At 47.2% G+C, this 23,132-nt stretch overlaps 1 protein-coding gene across 4 annotated transcripts in view; it reads right to left on the bottom strand.

Moving 5' to 3' along the window:
• Window positions 1–9,416: 9,416 nt before the first annotated feature.
• The window catches only part of TMEM217 (transmembrane protein 217), a 35,031-nt gene continuing 21,315 nt past the window's right edge, over window positions 9,417–23,132 (bottom strand). For 2 of the 4 annotated variants that reach the window (XM_012496567.2, XM_003276908.4), the window contains exons 2-3: window positions 15,695–16,310; window positions 9,419–10,228 (exon numbers count right to left, since the gene is read on the bottom strand). In XM_012496567.2, the coding sequence (XP_012352021.2) occupies window positions 10,198–10,228; window positions 15,695–16,299 (636 nt within the window). In that variant the 5' untranslated portion in view covers window positions 16,300–16,310 and the 3' untranslated portion in view covers window positions 9,419–10,197. Of the gene's footprint in view, window positions 10,229–12,442; window positions 12,529–15,694; window positions 16,311–23,132 lie in introns of all 4 variants that reach the window. The other 2 variants (XM_012496566.2, XM_030796358.1) reach the window with 2 other exon arrangements.

A 23,132-nucleotide genomic window follows, 5' to 3' on the forward strand; every position in this document is an offset into this window, starting at 1 on the left:
TTATTTCCCCCAAAACTCCATTTGAGAAGCAGGCTGACTTCAAATCCATTCTCCATCACATCATTCATAAAAGACATCTTGTCAGTGCCACACTCTGTCAGGAGAAGAAACCAAACACACACTTTAAATAAGATGCCCCTCACGGGATACATTTCTGTATCCTTGGTAAGAGGCAGAAGGAGATTTTAAAAACATGTAAAGTCTGACAAAATTTTGAGTTTTGTGTATCTTTAATATGAAAGTTATTTCTGATAATCGCCAAGTAATTATTTAACTCAGTCTTTTACATATACACAAGCACACACACACACACAAGCACAGACATACAAACATACACACAGACACAACATACACAAATACACACTCATATTCACATACACAAACACAGATACCCAAACATACACACAGACACAACATATACAAATACACGCACATACTCACACAAACACAGACACACAGACACAACATACACAAATACACACACATATTCACATACGCAAACACAGATACACAAACATACACACATAGACACAACAGACACAAATACAAGCATGCACGTGCACAAACCCAGATTGCAAACATACACACAGACCCGAATGCATACATTCACACACACAATACAGATGCACAGACACACACAATCATACACCAAACACACATGCATAAAACCCTTGTTTCCTAAGCAAACTAACACAGGAACAGAAAAAAAATACCGCGTGTTCTCCCTTGCAAGTGGGAGCTGAACACTGAGTACATATGGACACGAAGAAGGGAACAGCAGACATTGGGGCCTACTAGAGGGTGGAAGGTTGGAGAAGGGTGAGGATCACAAAACTGGGGAATCCAGCCAGGTGCAGTGACTCATACTTGTAATCCCAGCACTTTGAGAGGCCAAGGCCAGCAGATCACTTGAGGTCAGGAGTCCGAGACCATCCTGGCCAACGTGGTGAAACCCTTTCTCTACTAAAAATACAAAAATTAGCCGGGCATGGTGGTGAGTGCCTGTAATCCCAGCTACTCGGGAGGCTGAGGCAAGAGAATCACTTGAACCCAGGAGGTGGAGGTTGCAGTGAGCCGAGATCACACCCCTGTACTCCAGAGCCTGGGCTACAGAGTGAGATTCCATCTCAAAAAAAAAAAAAAAAAAAAGAAAAGAAAAGAAAAGAAATCTGCACACGTGCCCTTGAATCTAAAGTAAAATTAAAAAAATAATAACAAAAGAGATGTAAAACAAAACAAAAAAATCCCCTGTTAATGAAACAAAATATGATCAGAGGCATTTGTAAAAACTATTTCCCAGGGAATAAAATCATAATTTATTTGTGGGAAAAAAGTAAGCATTTAAATGAGTCCCTCTTTTACTAATAGCTGGTGAGAGGACGACACGGGAGGGAGGCTGGGAGTGCTTCCCTGCGCATCTTCCCTGTGTGTCTGCGAGTCAGGGGCTCAGTCCTTGTCTCCAGGCAGCCTCCTCCAGGGCTGGCTCCCAGGGCCCTTCATAAAACACTTGCTGGGTGGAGAGAGGGATGCAGTGGGGCTTGGGGGGAAGCAAAGCTTCAGTCCGTGTGTACAGACCAACAGTCAGAAGACACTGAGGAGGCCGGGCACAGTGGTTCACGCCTGTAATCCCAACACTTTGGAAGGCAGAGCCTGGAGGATCACATGAGCCCAGAAGTTCAAGACAAGCCCGGGCAACATAGCGAAACCCTGTCTCTACAGAAAAATACAAAAATTAGTCAGGCGTGGTGGCATGCACCTGTAGTCCCAGCTACTCAGGTGGCTGAAGCGGGATCACTTGAGCCTGGTGCCACTGCACTCCAGCCTGGGTGACACAGCAAAAACATTTTAAAAAAATTAAAAAAAAAAAAAAAAGAGACTGAAGAAAGGTAGCAATCCATGTGGGGAGGACTAGGGGAAAGGAGGCCAGGGAAATGAAGAGTGAAAGCCGTGAGGTGAAAAGAAGTAAACCTCATGGAAACATTGACACATCTTGAACCAGTGGGAGGAAGCTGACGGAGAATGAAGTTTATCCTCCGTGGGACACTATTGCTAGAAATGACTTGGAGTTAAAGGCAGCCACAGTCAGGTGGGAAAGTTGCTGAAGAAATATTTGGTGGTTAGACACCTAAGAGCAGAGGCCGTGGGAAAGCGGAGACCCTCTTCTCTCTGGGGAAGTTCCATGCCTGCTTGCTTCCTCTTGACACCATCATCCCCTGCACACAGCCCCTCCTGTCACCCTAGGTGGAAATGACTGAAAAACGCTTACAGATCTGCTATCCCAGGGGTACCTGCACCTTCTCAGGCTCCCAACTTTCCTTTTCCTCCCTCCTTTCTTTTTTCTTTTTCTTTCTTTTTTTTTTTTTTTTTGACACATGGTCTCACTGTCACCCAGGCGGAGTGCAGTGGCACAATCTTGGCTCAATGCAACCTCTGCCTCCCAGGCTCAAGTGATCCGCCCACTTCAGACTTCCAAGTAGTTGGGATATAGGCACGCACCACCAGCCAAACCATGTTTGGCTAATTTTAATTTTAATTTTTATTTTTTTGAGACAAAGTCTTGCCCTGTCACCCAGGCTGGAGTGCAGTGGAGTGATCTCGGCTCACTGCAACCTCCACCTCCCGGGTTCCAGCGATTTTCCTGCCTCAGGCTCCTGAGTAGCTGGGGCTACAGGCACCCAGCACCATGCCCAGCTAATTTTTGTATTTTTTGGTAGAGACGGGGTTTTGACATGTTGGCCACGTTGGTCTCAAACTCCTGAACTCAAATGATCTGCCCGAACTCAAAGTGCTGGGATTACAGGCGTGGCATGAGCCACCGTGCCCGGCCTAATTTTTAAATTTTTTGTAGAGATGAAGTCTTACTATATTGCCCAGGCTGGTCTTGAACCCCTGGGCTCAAGCCATCCTCCTGCCTCAGCTTCCCAAAGTGCTAGGATTACAGGCGTGAGCCACTGCACCCAGACTTCTAAGGGCTAAATCATACTATCTTCCAGGACTCGGCTTAGAGCTTTTCTCCTCCAGGAAGACTTCCCTGACTCTCCACCTCCAAGGTCCCCTTCTGTGGTCCCCAGTGCTTCCTCCAGCACCTATCATCCTGGGTCCAAACGGCCTAGGTGGCTTGGCCCCTCACTAGGCTGGGAGCCCCTTGGAATGTGGACTGTGTCTTGCTCCCACAGGTATTCCTCAATTCCTAATTCAGGGTCTGCAACACAGTAATAAACTGTATGAAGAAAAGTAGGACGGAAGGCTGGGGAATCTTCACGGACTGAAAGTGTCAAGGGTGGGTGACAACTCTTAAGAGTGTTGCTCTTCCCAGGGACACCTGCACTGTTAGAAAGACTTGTTTTCCACTTGGTGAGATGGAGCTGGCAGATGAAGTGGTGCTTCTAGTGGCAGCAGTTGGTGCAAGGGAACAGGACTGGGAAAGGAGGAAAAGAATAAGGGGCTGAAATAATATCCTTTGTGGTATTTTCCTACCTGTGTCTAGATTCTTCACCAGAGACTACAGAATTGAATGAGAGAAGAAAGGAGTAGGAACAGGAGGCTGAAAGAACAGTAATAATTTGCCCCTCATAGGCCGGGCGTGGCGACTCATGCCTGTAACCTCAACACTTTGGGAGCCCGAGGCAGGCAGATCACCTGAGGTCAGGAGTTCGAGACCAGCCTGGCCAACATGGTGAAACCCCATCTCTACTAAAAATACAAAAATTAGCCCGGAGTGGTGGTGGGCACCTGTAGTCCCAGCTACTCAGGAGGATGAGGTAGGAGAATCGCTTGAACTCAGGAGGCGGAGGTTGCACTGAGCCACAATGGTGCCACTGCACTTCAGCCTGGGTGACAGAGACTCTGTCTCCAAAACAAAACCAAAACTGAGAGTCTATGTCCCTTCATCCCACAAATCTTTATCAAGCACCTGCTACATGCTGGGCATTGAACTAGGTGTTGGGAAAACAACGGTGAAGTAAATATGGTGCTCACATTTTTGGGGGGTGGTGGGAGAGGCAACTATATAAAGTCAGGTGATACTACATGTTATGAAGAAGTGTAGCAGAGTAAGTGGGAAAGAGACACATGGGATGGGGTAGGGAGGGGCTGTTTCACACCCGTTGGTAGGGAAGGCCTCTCTGATGCCTTTTGAGCAAGAGAGGAAGCTGGTGAATAGCTGGAGTAAGAATATTAGAGGCGGAAGGCACAGTGAGTGCAAAGGCCCTGAGGCTGGAGTGTGCTGGCTGCGTTATGGGGACCGAAAGGAAAGGAAGACAGCGTGGCTGCCGCAGAGGGAGGCGGGGTGGACAAAGTGGTTAGAAGGCAGATCAGAGGGTGACAGGGGACTGGGTTATTTAGCAGCTGGCATGCCGTGGTAAAGACTTGGAATTTCTTTTTTTTTTTTTTTTTTTTTTTTTTGAGACGGAGTCTCGCTCTGTCGCCCAGGCTGGAGTGCAGTGGCGCAATCTCGGCTCACTGCGAGCTCCGCCTCCCGGGCTCACGCCATTCTCCTGCCTCAGCCTCTCCGAGTAGCTGGGACCACAGGCGCCCGCCAGCACGCCTGGCTAATTTTTTGTATTTTTTAGTAGAGACGGGGTTTCACCGTGGTCTCGATCTCCTGACCTCGTGATCCGCCCGCCTCGCCCTCCCAAAGTGCTGGGATTACAAGCGTGAGCCACCGCGCCCGGCCAAGACTTGGAATTTCTACCCTGAGTGTGGTGGGGAGCCCTGGCAGGTGAGGAGGGAGTAGAGGAGGGACTTGATCTGACTCAGGTTTCAACAGGAGCCCTCTGGTGGCTGGGCGGAGAACTGACTGTAAAGGGAACACAGTGGCACGGGGGAGGCCCGTCAGCAACTGCTACTGCAACCGCCTGGGCAGGAGATGGTGATGGCCTGGGCCAGGGAGGCGGCAGGGGAGGTGATATGAAGTGGTTGGATATGGATCTATATTGAAGGGTGGGCTGATGGGGAGTGTTGAGGAGTTAGATACAGGCTGAGAGAAAGAGAGGACCCAAGGATGCCTGCTGGGTCTTTAACTTGAGCAATGGAAGGGTAGAGGTGGCAAAGACTGGGGGTTAGGGCAAGGTATACAGGAGAAAATCAGGAGTGTTGATTGGGATACACTCCCCAATTTTTATTTATTTATTTAAGATGGAGTTTTGCTCTTGCTGCCCAGGCTGCGGTGTAGTGGCGCGATTTCAGCTCACTGCAACTTCCACCTCCCAGGTTCAAGCAATTCTCCTGCCTCAGCCTCCTGAGTAACTGGGATTACAGGCACCTGCTACCATGCCTGGTTAATTTTTATATTTTTAGTAGAGAGGGGGTTTCACCATGTTGGCCAGACTGGTCTTGAACTCCTGACCTCAGGTGATCCGCCTGCCTCAGCCTCCCAAAGTGCTGGGATTACAGGCGTGAGCCACCATGCCCGGCTACACTCCCACATTTTAAGAAAATTAAAAAAGTTTTTTTTTACATTAGTTGGATGCAGTGGCACACCTGTATTCCCAGCTACTCAGGAGGCTGAGGTGGGAGGATCGCTTGAGCCCAGAAGTTCAAGGCTGCAGTGAGCTATGATTGCACCACTGCACTCCAGCCTGGGTGACAGAGTGCAACCCTGTCTCTAAAAAGCAAATAGAAGTAGAGACATCCTGAGTGAGAGCCTGAGAGAATCTGAATCAGAACCAGGTGAGCTGTGTCTGGACTCCTGACCGCAGAAACTAAGACACAATCAATGTGCTGTCTTAAGCTGCTAATTTGGGGGTAATTTGTTATGCAGTAATAGATAACTAGTACATGTCACATCTCTACAAAAATGTCTCTACAACAATAACCACCCCAAAACGTATCCTGACTGGGTATGGTGGCTCATGCCTATAATCTCAGCATTCTGGGAAGCCAAGGTGGGAGGATAGCCTGAGGCCAGGAGTTCAAGACCAGCCTGGGCAACATAGGGAGACCCCCCCCATATTGTATTAAAAAAAAAAAAAAAAAGAGTTGTGTAGGGGAGGATCTGCTTCCAAGCTCCCTCATGGGGCTGTTGATAGGATTCCGTTCCTCACGGGCTCTTGGTTAGCGACCTCTGCTCCTGGCAGTGTGAGCCTTTCCATAAAGATACTTTCAACATGATAGCCAGCTTCCTTCACAGAGCGGGCAGCAGTGACGTCATTGTCTTTCTGTAACCTAACCTTGGAAAGGACACCCCATCGCTTTTGCTATGTTCTCTTTGCTAGAAGAGGATCACTGGGGCCTGCCCACATCTAAGAAGAGGTGATGAATGTGAATATCAGTTGGCAGAGATCTCTGGGAACCATGTTAGAGCCGGCTACCACATCAAGGAAGCGACTGCATAAACAAAGCCAGGGTTTAGGGGAGAGGTCCGGGCTGAAGATGTATATGGGGCTTATCAGTGATGGGTCTGGACCAGGTGAGCCGGGAGCGAGTGAGACAGAGAACGAGACCAAGGGCTGCGCCAAGGGCACTCCAGTGTTTGGAGGTCAGGAAGATGAGGAGAGGCCAGCAAAGGAGACTGAGGAGAAGGGGCCAGTGCGGCAGGGGAGGGATGGAGATGGAGGCAGAGGGGCCGCCAGAGAAACCTGTCGGCGGGAGAGAGGGGTCAGCAGTCCAAAGCCACTGCAGGACAGGTCAGCAAAGGTAGAGAACTGACCACCGGCTCGAGCAGTGTGGAGATCCCCTTGACGAGAGCAGCCCCAGCGGGGTGGTGGCGGTGAAACCTCACTGGCTGGGTTCCAGAAAGAGCAGGAGACCAGGAAGTGAAGGCAGAGGCCACCGTGCTTTTGAGGAGTCTTGGTATAGAGGATAGCACAACCTTGCGTTTGAGTGTCTTAAACTTTCTCAACTAAAGTAACTCTCAGTTGAGCTGATTCCTGGAACTCTGCTTCTCCGTACACTTCTTCAGCACACAGGTCTCCAGTTCCCCAGTGTTGCCCAGGCCTACCTCTCACCCTAGTGACCTCAACCGGGATGGGGAATCAGAACCCAGAAGTTGGCCCACGTTTTATATTTTGTGTTTCTGGTACCAGCAAGTCACAATCAGACAAGGCATGCCTTGTGAGACTGGGGCAGAGACACACACATTAGCTCCCAGTCATCAGCTGGAAGCTCCGTAAATCCTAAACAGCCACCCTTAGAGGATCTGGTTTAGGGGCCAACAGCTCTAAGCAAAAGCTTAGTACTGACTGCCATCTTGTGGTCATTTGGGGAACTGGCCTAGGTTTAAATCGGTGGTGGAAAGAGTTGAGTGAATTCTAGGATAGTATCTGGCACTGAGTGTTCAGTAAAAGCCAGCGACTGTCATTGTTATGCTCATGGTTTGGAAGAGTATGGCCAAAACAAACAAACAGGTCTCTTGACTTCACTCCCAACATTTTTCAAGGGAAAAGGAACTACCCTAAAAGGAGGTGCTTCCTTTTTATCTTGGTAAAAGTAAGAATGAATCAGGGAGCCGAGTTTCGTGTATGAAGTCAGATGATGAGATGCAAGTCCTGCTTTTGCTACCATGTGACCTTGATCTCATCACTGAAGCCCAGTGAGTCTCAGTTTCATCAAACCATAAAATAGGAGCATTAGGATGAAGACTGCACAACTGGTGAATGTGAAGAGTTCTCAGGAAAAGCGGCGCTCCTAGTTCAAGGCAGGGGCCTGCCAGCTCTCAACACAGGGCTTGTTGCTTTACAATAGCGTCTCTCAACTAGAGGCAACTTTGCCCCCCACCACCCCCACCCCATGGGATGTTTGACAATGCCTGGAGATATTTTGGGGGGTACTTTTTGTTTTTCAAAGGGTTGGTCCTTGTTTCTGTTTTGTCTGTTTGTTTGAGACAGAGTCTCGCTCTGTCGCCCAGGCTGGAGTGCAGTGGCGCGATCTCGGCTCACTGCAAGCTCCGCCTCCCGGGTTCAGGCCATTCTCCTGCCTCAGCCTCCTGAGTATCTGGGACTACAGGCGCCCGCCACCACGCCCGGCTAATTTTTTGTATTTTTAGTAGAGACGGGGTTTCACTGTGTTAGCCAGGATGGTCTCGATCTCCTGACCTCGTGATCTGCCTGCCTCGGCCTCCCAAAGTGTTGGGATTACAGGCGTGAGCCACTGCGCCTGGCCCTGTTTTTGTGTTTTTTTGTTTGTTCGTTCTTTGAGATGGAGTCTCACTCTGTCCCCCAGCCATCTCAGCTCACTGCCACCTCCGCCTCCTGGGTTCAAGCGATTCTCCTGCCTCAGCCTCCCGAGTAGCTGGGATTACAGGCACCACCACACCCGGCTAATTTTTGTATTTTTAGTAGAGACGGGGTTTCACCATGTTGGCCAGGCTTGTCTCGAACTCCTGACCTCAAATGATCCACCTACCTCGGCCTCCAAAGTGCTGGGATTACAGGTGTGAGCCACCTTGCCCAGCTGATCCTGTTTTATTATCTGACTTGAAAAGTACGTAATCCACCAGCCCAGGAGGGGATGGCTGGGCTTAATTCCTTGGAGATATTTTTGGTCATGACAGCATGAGGGACAGGGGGATGCTACTGGCAAATAGTAGGTAGAAGCCAGGGATGCTGCTAAACATTCTACAATGCAAAGGACAGTCCCCTACAGGACAGAATTATCCAGTCCGGAATGTCAATAGTGCTTCAGTTGAGAAATCCTGGCACTTTCTTAAATGGGGATTCTTCTTGCTATGTTATTGTGAACCAACATGAGAAATTGCTTTCTGGAAAGTATGAGGGAAGCAGGGTGAGGCATGACTCTAGACAGGGGTCTTTTCTCTGGTTACTGCAGGAGTAAAGTGAATCTCCAGAAGGCTGTGCTGTCCAATAGGGTAGTCTTTTTTTTTTTTTTTTTTTTTTTTTTTTTTCTTTTTTCAGACGGAGTTTCGCTTTTGTTGCCCAGGCCGGACTGCAATGGTACGATCTCAGCTCACTGCAGCCTCTGCCTCCTGGGTTCAAGCGATTCTCCTGCCTTAGCCTCCTGAGTAGCTGGGATTACAGGCATCTACCACCACGCCCGGCTAATTTTTGTATTTTTAGTAGAGAGCGGGTTTCACCATGCTGGTCAGTCTTGTCTTGAACTCCTGACCTCAAGTGATCCACCTGCCTTGGCCTCCCAAAGTGCTGGGATTACAGGCGAAAGCCACCATGCTGGGCCGATAGGCTAGTCTTGAGCCAGCCATACATAGTTATTGAAATGGAAATTAGCTAAAAAAGAATAAAATTTAAAATTGGGTGACTGGGTTGTAATAGCCACATTCCAAGTGCTCAGTCGCCACACATGATAGAGGACATTTCCATCACCACAGGAAGTTCTATTGGACAACACTGCTCCAGAGGACTCAGCAGAACCGGCGTCTGTGGGCCAACCGATAAAGGAAGAACTAGAAACTAAGGAAGTGCAGAGGAGAGGGGACAGTGAGAGGCAAAAACAGACACCAGTGAGACGGTTAAGTGAGCACAAGGCCACATATCATTAACTGCTAAAACAGGTCACACAACACATCTGTAAAATAATTGATCCTCACAACCTGCCCTCTCCCGATAATCATTCCTCAGTGCATAAAACTCAAAAGCCCTGACAAACCAAGCAGCATCAACAGAAGACAGGCAGGGCAGGGAGGGTTCCATTGTTGAGGAGCACCATTCCCTCCCACCTTTCCTGGCATGGTTCAGTTTAACCTCCGGTACAACATTCCCAGACGGACAGGTAGTCATGAGTTCATTCCAATGGTGGAGGAGAGCCGGTGGCGGCGTTTCCTGCTCACAGTCTGGGATTCCTTATAAAGGTTGTATGCATGCTTGACGATGAAGGGCAGACAGAAAAAGTGCAGGAGCATGTGTGAGATTTGGAAGATCCAGTGCAAGTAACTCAGCTTCTTGAAGTGATCTTTGATGATCCTGTTGAGGAGCAGGACTGTGGAGAAGTTGATGAGCTCGTAAGTGATGATCCACATGGCATAGATCAGCAGCCCCATGTAGATATTCTTGTGGATACAATAAAGGAGGAAGCAGCTGATTATGATGGTGGCGAGGGAGAGGCCAGTGCTGATGTTAGCCCTGTGGAACAGGATCCAAGTGACTAGCTCCAACTTTGAGTCCACGTAGATGCTGAACTTGGCCTCACAGCCAATGTATGTCTTCTGGTTCAGGTTAAAGATGAAGAACTGGATGGTACTGAGGACAGAGAAGATGCCCACCATGAGGGCGAACATCCTGACGTTCATTTTATACTTGTTTTACCAGAGCACCTCCTGCAGGAAGAAAATCATACAGACACGTGACAAGATGGCAGAGATAGCCTTAGACAAATCCCCCAAGTCACTAGATATAAATCAGAGAGCTAAGAGCAATGATGGTGTGTGGACAGGCAATAGGCTGGAAGTTAAGGGACATGGGGTCTGGCCCCTGCTCTGGCCTAACTAGCTAGACGTGACCACATCATTGGGAAATGAATGTATCACTGGCCTAGGACTTCCTAAGTAGCTTCCAATTCTGCTGTTCCAGCTTCAGCTTTGCTTTAAAGTGGCAAAAAGAGTGCTCCTGTTGATGTAGGTTCGTGGGAATTCAGAGGTTCCTGTATTGAGGATAATGATGGTATGAACAAAGCTCCCATCTGGGGAGTTTGCTTCTCTGAAGTCAGAAAACTCTCATGGCTCCTCAAGGGCTTGGAATCATCCCTGACATCCTCTGCCCCCGCTACTCTTTCCTTCCAAGCCCTTAGAAATTTCCCTGATTTGCTCCCTGGCCATGGCCCAGCCTTGTCCCAAGTCACAGGGTTTGGCCAGCAGGAGTGGAATGGGTAAAGGTTTATGGATCCAGGCAAGACTCTGCCCAGGGCCAAGATGCCTTAACAATAAGCCCCCATTGTGCAGGTGAAGGCCCAGCAGGCAGCCCTCCAGCTGCAACCTAGGTTACACCTGAGCTCTAGAGGTCAACTCACGGCAGGGAGCAGGAACCTGGCACCCAAGCCGACCCTGCTGAGGGCATGTTGATAATGGGGGACCTAAGGCTGGAGCAGGCTGGGCCTACAGCGCAAACGTTCCTCCACAACCTGAATCTCCTTCTTACTGGCTCCCAATTCAGAGGACTCCCGAGCAAACCTCTCTCCTCGTCATTCGCTACACTGGCGAGCTACCTCTGTTGTGGGGCAAAGGAAGGGGCACAGTCACACATGAGGAGAACACAGGGCTGCTCTCAGGCTGACAAGTGTCCAACGGGGGACAACTTGTTGGAAGCCTGACCTGGCCTCTCTCTGAGGTGACCAGAATGGGTCCTGTCCAGCCAGGCAGAGCACAGACAGGCTGCCACTGGCCTCCCTCCAGCCCTCTCCTCTTCACTCACTGGATCAACTCCAAATACAGTAAAATATACAGAATGTAAAATTCACCACTTTAGCCCTTTTTGAATGTGCAATTCAGTGACATTAAGTACATTCATATTGTCGTGCAAGCATATCGCTATCCATCTCCAGAACTTCCTTTCTCTCTCTCTCTCTCTCTCTCTCTTTCTTTTGACAGGGTCTTGCTCTGTCACCCAGGCTGGAGTGCAGTGGTACGATCTTCGATCACTGCAACCTCTGCCTCCCAAGATCAAGCGATTCTCCTGCCTCAGCCTCCCAAGTAGCTGGGATTACAAGCGTGCGCCAGCACGCCCAGCTAATTTTTTGTATTTTTATTAGAGACAGGGTTTCACCATGTTGGCCAGGCTGGTCTTGAACCCCTGACCACAAGTGATCCACCTGCCTCGGCTTCCCAAAGTGCTGGGATTACAGGCATAAGCCACCGCACCCGGCCATCTCCAGAACTTTTTCATCATCCCCACCAAAAACTCTGTACCCATTATAAACATCAACTCCCCATTCCCCTCTTCCCCCGCTCCCTACTAACCATTTTTCTTGCTGTCTCTATGAATTTGCCTGCTCCAGGTGTCTCATGTAAGTGGAATCATACAACATTTGTCCTTTGGTATCTGGCTTACTTCACTTAGCATAATGTTTTCCAGATTCATCCTAAATATTCTTCTACTTTATTCCCCACCATCCTCCCAAACCTGTGTGACTCCAGATACACAAAACTCTCAGTGCAGCCTAGAACCTGGAGGGCCCAGGAGGGAGACAGTGTGCTGTCTGCTGGGTAGCTGCACTGATGCTTCCCCGTTCACCAACGAAACCTCACCTCTGCTAGGTTCACAGAGCAGCTTCCAGAGCAGCCACTATCCACGGGGTACTCACCTGAATTGTCTAAAAATAGGGCCCTGAACCACACAGTTTTATTCCTTTGCTTTATGTCTATGTTGCGAGTTTCAAGGAAATCTCTATATAAACCCCACTGGTTCCACAGCTCTGCTGCCCCAGCCTTGGTCTCCACCCTTGGCACCTCTCTCCTGGGTCACTATAATAATGGCCTAACTTCTCTTTCTGCCACTAGCCAAGGTCCTCTGGTACGTTCTATTCATTCAACACTCACTTAGCAAACATCTATTGCGTATCTACTAGGTGCTGGGGGCTGAGCTTGGCACTGGAGACAGACAGGTAAATATGCTGGTGTGGAAGCTAGACAAATAAAATAAATGAATAAAAATTGTTTTTTAATTAAGAAAAAAGAAAACTTGAGGCAGGCAGATCACGAGGTCAGGAGTTCAAGACCAGCCTAACCAACATGGTGAAACCCTGTCTCTACTAAAAATACAAAAATTAGCCGGGCATGGTGACACGTGCCAACTACTTGGGAGGCTGAGGCAGGAGAATTGCTTAACCAGGACCCGGGAGGCAGAGGTTGCAGTGAGCTGATATTACGCCACTGCACTCCAGCCTGGGCTACAGAGCGAGACTCTGTCTCAAAAAAAAAAAAAAGAAAAGAAAAGAAAAAAGAAAACTTACAATGCAATGTGGTAAATGTGATAGAGGAAGAGATGGCTCAGTGTTGTCAAGATGTAACAATGAGAGAGATGAAAATCATTGGATGAGAGTCAGGGGAGGCCTTGTGGAGCAGGCAATAGCTGAGCTTGGCTCTTAAAAGACATGGGCATCAACTAGGCAGAAAAAGGAGGGACTTCACCCCCAGCAAAGGGGACAACACCAAGGGGTAGGCACAGGGACAGGCAAAAGCCATTTTGGAAACAGCAAGTTTGGCTTGGCTTGAGCAGAGGGGAAGGCTGTATAGGTTGGCAGGGGCCAGATCAGGAAGGATCCTTACCTGCTACCAGCCATGTGGATGTTTCTCTGAAAGGCAAAGGAGAGATTTTTCAGGGTGTGTATGTGTGCGTGTGTGTATGTGTGTGTGTGTGTGTGAGAGAGAGAGAGAGAGAGAGAGAGAGACAGACAGACAGACATAATCAGATTTGTATTTTATTTATTTATTTATTTTGAGACAAAGTCTCACTCTGTTGCCCAGGCTGGAGTGCAGTGGCACAATTATGGCTCACTGCAATCCCCATCTCCCAAGTTCAATCGATTCTCCTGCCTCAGCCTTCCGAGTAGCTGGGATTACAGGTGCCCACCACTATACCTGCCTAATTTTGGTAGTTTTAGTAGAGAAGGGGTCTCACCATGTTGGCCAGGCTGGTCTTGAACTCCTGACCTCAAGTGATCCGCCCGCTTTGGCCTGTATTGGGATTACAGACGTGAGCCCCTGTGCCTGGCCCAATCTGCATTTTAGAAAAATCTCTTGCTGCTGTGAGGGCCATGGGTCAGAAAGGGAGCAAAGGTGGAGGTAGGCAGAGCAGTTGAGAGGCTATGGAAAGAAATAAGGTGAAGTAAGGCAGCAGAGGGATGTTGGGGGACAGATTTGGGGCCTGGGGTTGTGGGAGAAGCAGTCTGGGATGAGCACCTGGATGGAGGACAGCCCATCCTCTGAGGTTAGAAGCACAGGGGCAGGAGAACACTTAGGATGGGAGTGGGGAAGACAGTGATGAGGACAGCTTGGCAAATGGTGAGAGCTGTGGCTTGACTGTTTGTCCCCAAAATTCATATTGAAACTTAATTCCTAATGCAACAGCATTAAAAGATGGGGCCTTTAGGAGGTGATTAAATCAAAAGGGCAGAGCCCTCATGAATGGAATAAGTGACCTTATAAAGGGACGGGAGGGAACTAGCTAGTTTCTTTTGCCTCTCCATCCCTTCTGCCATGCAAGGACAGTGTTTGTGCCCTCTGGAGGACACAGAAACAAGGCACCATCTTGGAAGCAGAGAGAGCAGGCCCTTACCAGACACCAAACCTATTGGCACCTTGATATTGAACTTCTAGCCTCCAAAAGTGTGAAAAAATAAATCTCAGCTCTTTATAAATTACTCAGTTATTAGAGCAGCAGTGGGTGACTCACGCCTGTACTCCCAGCACTTTGGGAGGCTGAGGCAGGTGGATCACCTGAGGTCAGGAGTTCAAGGGCAGCCTGACCAACATGGCAAAACCCTGTCTCTACTAAAAATAAGAAAATTAGCCAGGCATGGTGGCCTGTGCCTGTAATCCCAGCTATTCAGGAGGCTGAAGCTGGAGAATCTCTTAAACCCGGGACGGCGGGGTTGCAGTGAGCCGAGGTCGCACCATTGCACTCTGGCCTGGGCGACAGAGCCAGACTCAGCCTCAAAAATAAAAAACGTGCATCAGACAGTCTCTGAACCTGAATGCAAAGTGATGTCTGTTTGTTTATGATAGTATGTAATCATATACGGTCTTATATGATTGGCTAATTGGTTCATAAACAATAATTTACTTTCTTCCACTAAACTACAAAATTCTCATAGTCATTCATATCTTATACATTTTTGTATACAGTGTATAGACAATGTTCAGTACAGTGTTCACACTAGACAGTACAGCACAGCAACAGATGCAGAAATATGTTTAACATATATCTTTTGATTAAGAAGGTGGCTTTCACACTCCTTGACAAATTTGGGAAGGGTGGGGAAATTCAAGACATAAATTGAAGGACGAATTTTCTCTATTTTTACTCTTCTTCTTAGCTGGAATAAAACAGAAGATATAGTGGGGAAATCATAGCACAAACCCACCCCAGGGCCAACAGTATCCTTTGTGCTACAAAAATCTGAGGTATAAATACAGATTTGCTTATCCCAGGGTTAAATTAAAGAGTTGTGGGTTGAAGGCTAATGAAGATGCCAAGAAAAAAAGGATTGCCATACTGCAATTCAGCTTCATCTTATTCCATTCATTTTGACCAATCAGGTGATAGAAAGGTGGAGTTCACAGAAGGTTTGATAAATCACAATGTCCTTTAACTAAATACCCTCAATGAGCAGGATGTTCCAGTTGTGATTATAATCACATTTTCTCTCCATGTTCTCCTGAAAGAGTGGCAGTAGGGTCTCTGCTTGCAGAACTGCTAAGCAAAAGTGGGGGAAAAAAAAGGAAATAGAACTACCCTGGGAACCTGAGACACCTACCTCTCAGGGGAAAGAAAAGGGCCAACATGATTGCTTATAGTGGTGGATAAAGCTGCTAACTTTTTTTTTTTTTTTTTTTTTGAGACAGAGTCTTGCTCTGTCACCCAGACTGAAGTGCAGTGGCACGATCTCGGCTCACTGCAACCTCCACCTCCCAGGTCAAGTGATTCTCCAGTCTCAGCCTCCCTAGTGGCTGGGATTACAGGCGTGTGCCGCCACGCCTGGCTAATTTTCTATTTTTTTTAGTAGAGACGGGGTTTTGCCATGTTGGCCAGGCTGGTCTTGAACTCCTGACCTCAGGCGATCCACCTACCTCTGCCTCCCAAAGTACTGGGATTCCAGGTGTGAGCCACTGAGCCCACCCAAAACTGATAATCTTTTATTTCCGCTGCGGAGAGCCTCCGCTGTAGAAATTCGTCTCCTGTAGGAAATTATATTGCCCTGGCTCTGGTTTTTGTAGGTTATGTGGGCATAGTTGATGACAAAGAACATACAGAAACAGTGCATGACTGTACGAGACACCAAGCCAAACCAGCGCATGATTCTGACCTCTTTAATGCCAAAGTCATTGTTGGTGAGGATTTGTATTACGACGTTTGCAGTTTCATAGAAAAAAATCCAGACAACGTAGATGACCAGGCCCCTGAAGATCTGGGCATACACTGAGTACAGGAGGAAGCAGCTGATGATGATGGTGATGAAAGACAGGAAGAGGACGATTTTAAAACTCCAGCAGATGATGAAGTTATTTATGATGCCACTTACAGCCTTGTACTTCAGTGTGATTTCAGTGCAGCTGCCATTCCCTAGGTGCTTCTGTTCAAAGATGAGATACATGTCTACGGCCATGATGGTGAAGACCCCTGACAGCACGGTGCCCGTTTTGGCAGTCATCCCACACCACTGCTGCTGTTTCATGCTGAGACCTCCTGTGAAGACAGACAACATGAGGGAGAATTCTAGTTCCTGCCAACATGGTAAATTACCAGGGTTTCTGCCTCCTTCCCCAAATCTACTTTGGAGAAATATAGACAGAAATATGAAAACTGGGAAACTATAGCCTTGGGAAGACACAGGCTGTTTAAAATGGATTGGGGGTGGGGAAGAGAGAGGATTCAGTCAAGTTGGTGGCAATGACCAGATAAAATTACAGCAGCGGTTCTCAACCCTGGATTCACCTTAGAATCACCAAAAGTACCCAAGTCCAGGCCCCACCACAGACCAATCACAACATTCTCTGGTTGGGGTCCGGGCAGCAGTATTTTTCAAAACTTCCTAGTAATTTTCATATGTAGCCAGTGTTGGAATAAGCTGAGTTAGAAAAAGATGGCTTAAATTATGCTCTTAGTTGGGCACGGTGGCTCATGCCTGTAATCCCAGCACTTTGGGAGGCTAAAGTGTGAGGATTGCTTGAGTCCAGCAGTTCAAGACCAGCCTGGGCAACATGGTGAAACCCCATCTCTACAAAAATTAGTCAGGTGTGGTGGTGCATGCCTGTAGTTTTAGCTACTTAGGAGGCTGAGGTAGGAGGATCACTTGAGCCCAGGAAGTCAAGGCTGCAGTGAGCTGAGATCATGCCACTGCACTCCAGCCTGGGTGACAGAGCAAGATCCAAAAAAAAAAAAATTATGCTGTTAACTCTCCTAGCATTGCCTTGGGCTTCCATTGCTGCCTGGATGGTGAAAATTGCCTGTACTTGTTCAGACCTGAGTGCAGATGTTTCAGAATATAACCAGGGCAGCACAAGAACCCTGTTGGGTGGAGATGATAAAAACAGGTGCACGCCAACCGGCTTTGGGCAATCACTTCTCTACGACATATCAAAATATGGATTACAATGAAAGATGTATACTTTAAAGGAAATTTAGAGCCTTAGGATAGACTAGCCTTATAATAGAAAAGAAAACGCAATAATGAGCTAAGTATCCAACTCAAGAAGTTAGAGGGGAAAATAAGAACTATACAAAAGTAGGAGGAAGAAAATAAGTAGAAGAGCGTAAGTCAATGAAACAGGAAATAAAGTAGAGGGACTTCTGACTGGTTAGGTTATTTGGGCTGACATGTTGCTAAAAAGCAACTTAAAATGCTGGATAAAATAGTTTAAAAATATAAAGTATAGAAGTGCTGCCCAAGTGGAAGGAAGTAAATTTTGCTCTGAGGTTATTTGCCAATCTAGGCAAACTTGGATTTCATTACGACAGCAATGCAGGGTAAAGAAAATGAAATCAAAGCTCAGGGGCCACCAAGGTGAGGAGTCTTTCCTGTATTAGTTGTGCGCATCCCCAAAGGCCTACGATTAGAGGAAAGGTGAATCAGAAGTAAACCTCGCCTACGTCTTTCTGCCAGGAAACTCCAAGAAAAGCTGGCTTGTTAACTACACTGAGCAGGTGGGGAGAAAACTCTCCTTGAGACATTGTAATCATAGCTGGCCTTTTTTTTTTGTAGATTTATAGCCCATGTTACATGAAGTATTTTTTTTTAACTTTAAGTTATAAATCTAGTTTAAAGTAGTCCTAAACTGAAAGTGTGTCTAAGTGTCTGGCAGAAGCAAATTCAAATCCTCTCTGGAGGAGTGTACTTTTATGCTGGTCTTCATCCTCTAAGAATCTTCATCAGCAATTTTTCAGGGACAATGACAAGTACATAGTGAAAAATAACTAAGCACATAAAGAATAAGGCACTGTGAGAACCAGCTGAAACAACAGATAGCAACGGAACTGCAGTAATATCTGATCATAAAACAACTATGATTACTATATTTTTGCATTACTTAAAATTTTTGTTTTACTTTTATTGTAGTATAATTCATGCACATATAATACACAGATATATAATATATATATACACAAGATAAAATTTTACATCTTAACCATTTTTAGGTAGACAATTTAGTAGTGTTAAGTATATTCATTTTGTTGTACAATCTCTAGAACTTTTTCATCTTGCAAAACTGAAACTGTACACTCATTAAGCAACAAATTCCCATTTCCCCCTGCCCCAGCTCCTGGAAACTATCATTCTACTTTCTGTTTCTATTAATTTGACTACTCTGGATATGTCATGTAAGTGGAATCTTTTTTTTTTTTTTTTTTTTTTTTGGGATGGAGTCTTGCTCTGTCGCCCAGGCTGGAGTGCAGTGGTGCAATCTCAGCTCACTGTAACCTCCACGTCCTGGGTTCAAGCGATTCTCGTGCCTCAGCCTCCCAAGTAGCTGGGACTACAGGAGTGCACCACCACACCTGGCTAATTTTTGTATTTTTAATAGAGACAGGGTTTTGCCATGTTGGCCAGGCTGGTCTCAAACTCCTGACCTCAGGTGATCCTCCTGCCTTGGCCTCCCAAAGTGCTGGGATTACAGGGGTGAGCCACCCCACCTAGCCATGTAAGTAGAATCTTATAGCATTTGTGACTGGCTTATTTCTGTTAACATAATGTCCTCAAGGTTCATCTGTGTTATAGCATGTGTCAGAATTTCCTTTGATTACTGCATTAAAGTAAATAAAAGATAAACTGAAAATATATGAAGAAACAGGAAACCATAGAAAATGACCTAGTGTTACAGGATCTCTGGGGTGTCAATTTTCTGGTCAGAAACCTCTGTGGCCAGCGGCACCTTTGCCTGAGTTCTTCTGTGTCCAAGATGAATGAGGTACACAGACAAGTGAAGGGTAAACAAGATGAAGATGAGCTTTAAGTGTTAGATCAGCTAAAAGGAGACTCGCAGTAGGTGGCTCCGCTCTGTAGGCAAGTCATGCCGATATCTGCTGTTCTCAGCAGGGAGAAGGCCCTGGAGAGGGTTGCTCCTCTATGCAGCTGATAGTCCTGACGTCTCTGCAGGTCTCTGACGCTCTCAGAAGAGAAGGTAGTTCCTCTCTGTAGCTGGTCCTCCCATTGTCTCCTGCTATCAGCAGAGAGGATAGCTCCTCTCTGCAGCTGGCAGTCCTATCATCTCTCTGCCCTCTTCGTTCCCTAGCCATCCTCTGCCCTGCTCTGGCTAAGCCCAGGTCTTTTATGGACCTCCGAAGGGAGGAAGCGCATGCAGATTGGTCCATGGGGGGCTATGGGCAGGCTGGAAGAGGCACCACGAGTTCCCACTTAGGTCTGCAGGACTGGCGGCCTGGCCCCAGCCTTCAGGCTCTCCCTGGCCTGAGGGTGGGGCCTTACTGAGGACCCGCCCCCTTCCACCCGGGAATCGATCGGCCTCCCGCTGCCATTCATGGCCCCCAGGGCTCGGCCCCAACGCGGCTCCGAGATTTGAACTGGTGCCGGGATTGGAGAGAGGCCAAGCAGCGGGAGCAGACATCCTGGAGCCTGCACGGACGGGAGGAGGCCGGGGAGGGGGTCCTCCTGGGGCCCCCGAGGGTGCAGGCTGCAGAATGCCCGGGTCCTGCACCGCCAACTCGCAAGGGGCAGGTCTCCTACTTGTCCCCGGCTCCTGCCGGCTCGGTGAAGTGGGAGGCCCAGGTCTGCAGCCGTGGGTCCTGGTAGCTGCAGCTGCACCTGGGAGGGCAGATCCTGCCTATTCCTGGCTCTCCTCTAAGAGCACAGGGAGGCTTGCATCCACAGCCACAGTTTGGGCAGCTGCAGCCCGCCCAAAAGGGCGGGGCTCCTGCCTGCTCCGTAGAGCCGGCGGTGGAGTCCACGGCTGTGGTTTGGGCGGCTGCAGTAGCACCCGGGGAGCTCCCGCCTTAACTCAGAAGGGGCTGGGCTTCCACCGGCTCCATAGAGTGTGCAGCCCCAGCCGCGCCTCCCTGCTGCAGTTGGAGTGACAGCCAGAGTGACGGCAGCAGCCACTGCCATCACTAGCTGATTTGAAAAAGAACCAAATAGAATTTCTAGAGATGAAAAACTCAGTATCTGAAATTAAAAATTCAGTGGACATAAATGGTAGCAGGTTGGACACAGATTAAGGAATAATTAGTTAACCAGGAAACAGAAGATAAATCAGGAGAAATTATCCAGAATGTAGCACAGGGAGACAAAAAGATGGAAAATATGAATGAGAAGTTAAAAGACATGAAAGATATAATAAGATGTTCTGACAGAGAAAGAGAGATGAGACAAAATGGGGGTAGCATATTTACAGAGAAAATAGCTGAGTATTTGCACAACTGAAAAAAAATCAATGCACATATTCAAGAAACCTAACTGATTGCTAGAAGGATAAATGAAAGAAAATCTACACAAAACATATGGTACTCAAACTATGGAACACCACACACAACAAGAAAATCTCAAAAGCAGCCAATGGGCTTTTTATTTAAAAGACCAACAGTTATAGACTTCTACAGGAAACAAAAATCCCATGGAATAATATTTTAATTGTGCTAAACAAAGCAAAACAAACAAAAACCCCTGCCAACCTAGGATTCTATACTCAACTAAAATATTTTTCTTTTTTTTTTGAGACTTGCTCTGTCGCCCAGGCTGGAGTACAGTGGCGTGATCTCGGTTCACCACAACCTCTGCCTCCTGGGTTCAAGCAATTATCCTGCCTGAGCCTCTCAAGTAGCTGGGATTACAGGCATGCGCCACCATGCCCAGCTAATTTTTGCATTTTTAGTAGAGATGGGGTTTCACCATGTCGGTCAGGCTGGTCTCAAACTCCTGACCTCAGGTGATCTGCTGCCTCGGCCTCCCAAAGTGCTGTGATTACAGGCATGAGCCACTGCGCCTAGCCTATTTTTCTTATTTATATATTTATTTATAGAGATGGAGTCTTGCTGTGTTGCCCAGGCCAGAATGGAGTAATGCAGTCATAGCTCACTGCAGACTCAAACTCCTGAGCTCAACAGAGCCTCCTGCCTCAGCCTTTTTTTTTTTTTTTTTTTTTTTTTTCTGGAGACAGGATCTTGCTCTGTCACCCAGGCTGAAGTGCAGTGGCATGATCTCGGCTCACTGCAACCTCTGCCTTCTGGGTTCAAACAATTCTCCTGCCTCAGCCTCCCAAGTAGCTGGTACTACAGGTGCCTGCCACCATGCCTGGCTCATTTTTTTGTATTTTTAGTAGAGACAGGGTTTCACCATGTTGGCCAGGCTGGTCTTGAACTCCTGACCTCAAATGATCCACCTGCCTCGGCCTCCCAAAGTGCTGGGATTACAGGTGTGAGCCACCACGTCCAGCCTCTATCTCGGCCTTTTAACTAGCTAGGACCACAGGTGCACACTGCCACATGCAGCTCATTAAAAAAGACAAAGAGCACAGTTAGCTTAATTCTGTACATTGTGGGGAATTTAGACAGGGCATGTCCAGGATGACTTGCTACTGCTCCTCAAACTTTGTAGCCTCTCCTGGAAGACTCACTCACATGCCTGGTGATTGTTCTTGGCTGTCAGTTGGAGGCCTCAGTTCCCATCCACGCGGGCTTCTCCATGGTCTCTCCATGTGGGCTCCTTTGAGCTCCTTCACAGCCTGATGACTGGCTTCTCCAGAATGAGTGTCCCAAAAAGAGCAAGCCAGATGGAAGTCGTATCACCTTTTCTTATTCTAGCCTCTGAAGTCCCATAGCAACACGTTTCCTGGACGCTATTCTTTAGAAGTGAGTCACCAAGGCCATATTCCAGGGGAGAGGAATTAGATTCTATCTTTTGTGGGAGAAGTGTTAAAGAATTTGCCAAGATGTAGGGACTTCTGGGTATCTGAGTGTTCACAATCAAAGTTCCTGCATTTGCCAGGTTGCCCAGGGAAACAAAAGTCATCATGACAAGAAAATATTCACAAGTGAATCGCCATTCCCTACCTCCCTCAGCCCCGCAACGTTCCTCCTTGCTGAAACGAAGGGCTCTCTGTGTGCACCAAGCCCCCATCAAGTCAAAATAGTTATTGGTCAGCCTCTCCCTGGTAGCCCAATGTAAATATCTGACAACACACAGCACAAGGCAAGTCATTTGCAAGAAATTATTGCAAATCTTGCAGAAGATTCAGGACCTCATGCAGCCATTAAAAAGGATGTTGGAAAACTGCTAGAATCATATGCAAAACTTGAATGTAACAGAATTAGACCAGTTAATAACCAGAAAAGAGAAAATCAATAAGAATGTTATAGGCACTTCAGTAAAGAATGGTTTCAAGATGAATAAACTGCTACATATTTGCACAATGGGAGTGTTAAACATGTGTCAAAAGGACCAACTGTGGCAACATACAGAAATATGGTAGAATCTTAACAATGTAATGTCAAGTGGAAAAAGTACTAAAGACATACAGTTAAAAACAACCCTCTCTCTCTTTCTCTCTCTGTCTATATATATATATATATATACACACACACACACACATACACACCACACACACATATTTTTAGGACTTTATATAGACACAAGAAAACTACAAAACTGTATGAAAAGCAAAGTGAAGGATAATGAGCTCAGAATTCTGGATGATGATCACCTTGGCCAGGTGAGGAAGTAAAATGTGTTGGGGGTACCATACAGCCAGATGCAAATTGCTAACCAGACACTAATTTTATTTTGGATAGGGGATTTGAAGGTATCTATATATTATTTACAATAACTAATATTTAAAAAGTAAACAAAAGAGAGCCATGCATGGACCAATGAGGGTATGTCATGAGCCAGGGATTATGATCAATCTAATTGTATGTATATAAAGTAGAATTAAAAACACTGAAAAAAAAAACCAAGGATAGTAACATTTACCTCACAAAATTGCTGTGAAGATTAAATGAGTTAACATATTTAAAACATTCAGAACAGTTCCTGGCACATAGTAAGCACTGACACAATATAAT

This window comes from Nomascus leucogenys, chromosome 17 (genome assembly GCF_006542625.1).
Source record: "Nomascus leucogenys isolate Asia chromosome 17, Asia_NLE_v1, whole genome shotgun sequence".
NCBI lineage: Eukaryota > Metazoa > Chordata > Mammalia > Primates > Hylobatidae > Nomascus > Nomascus leucogenys.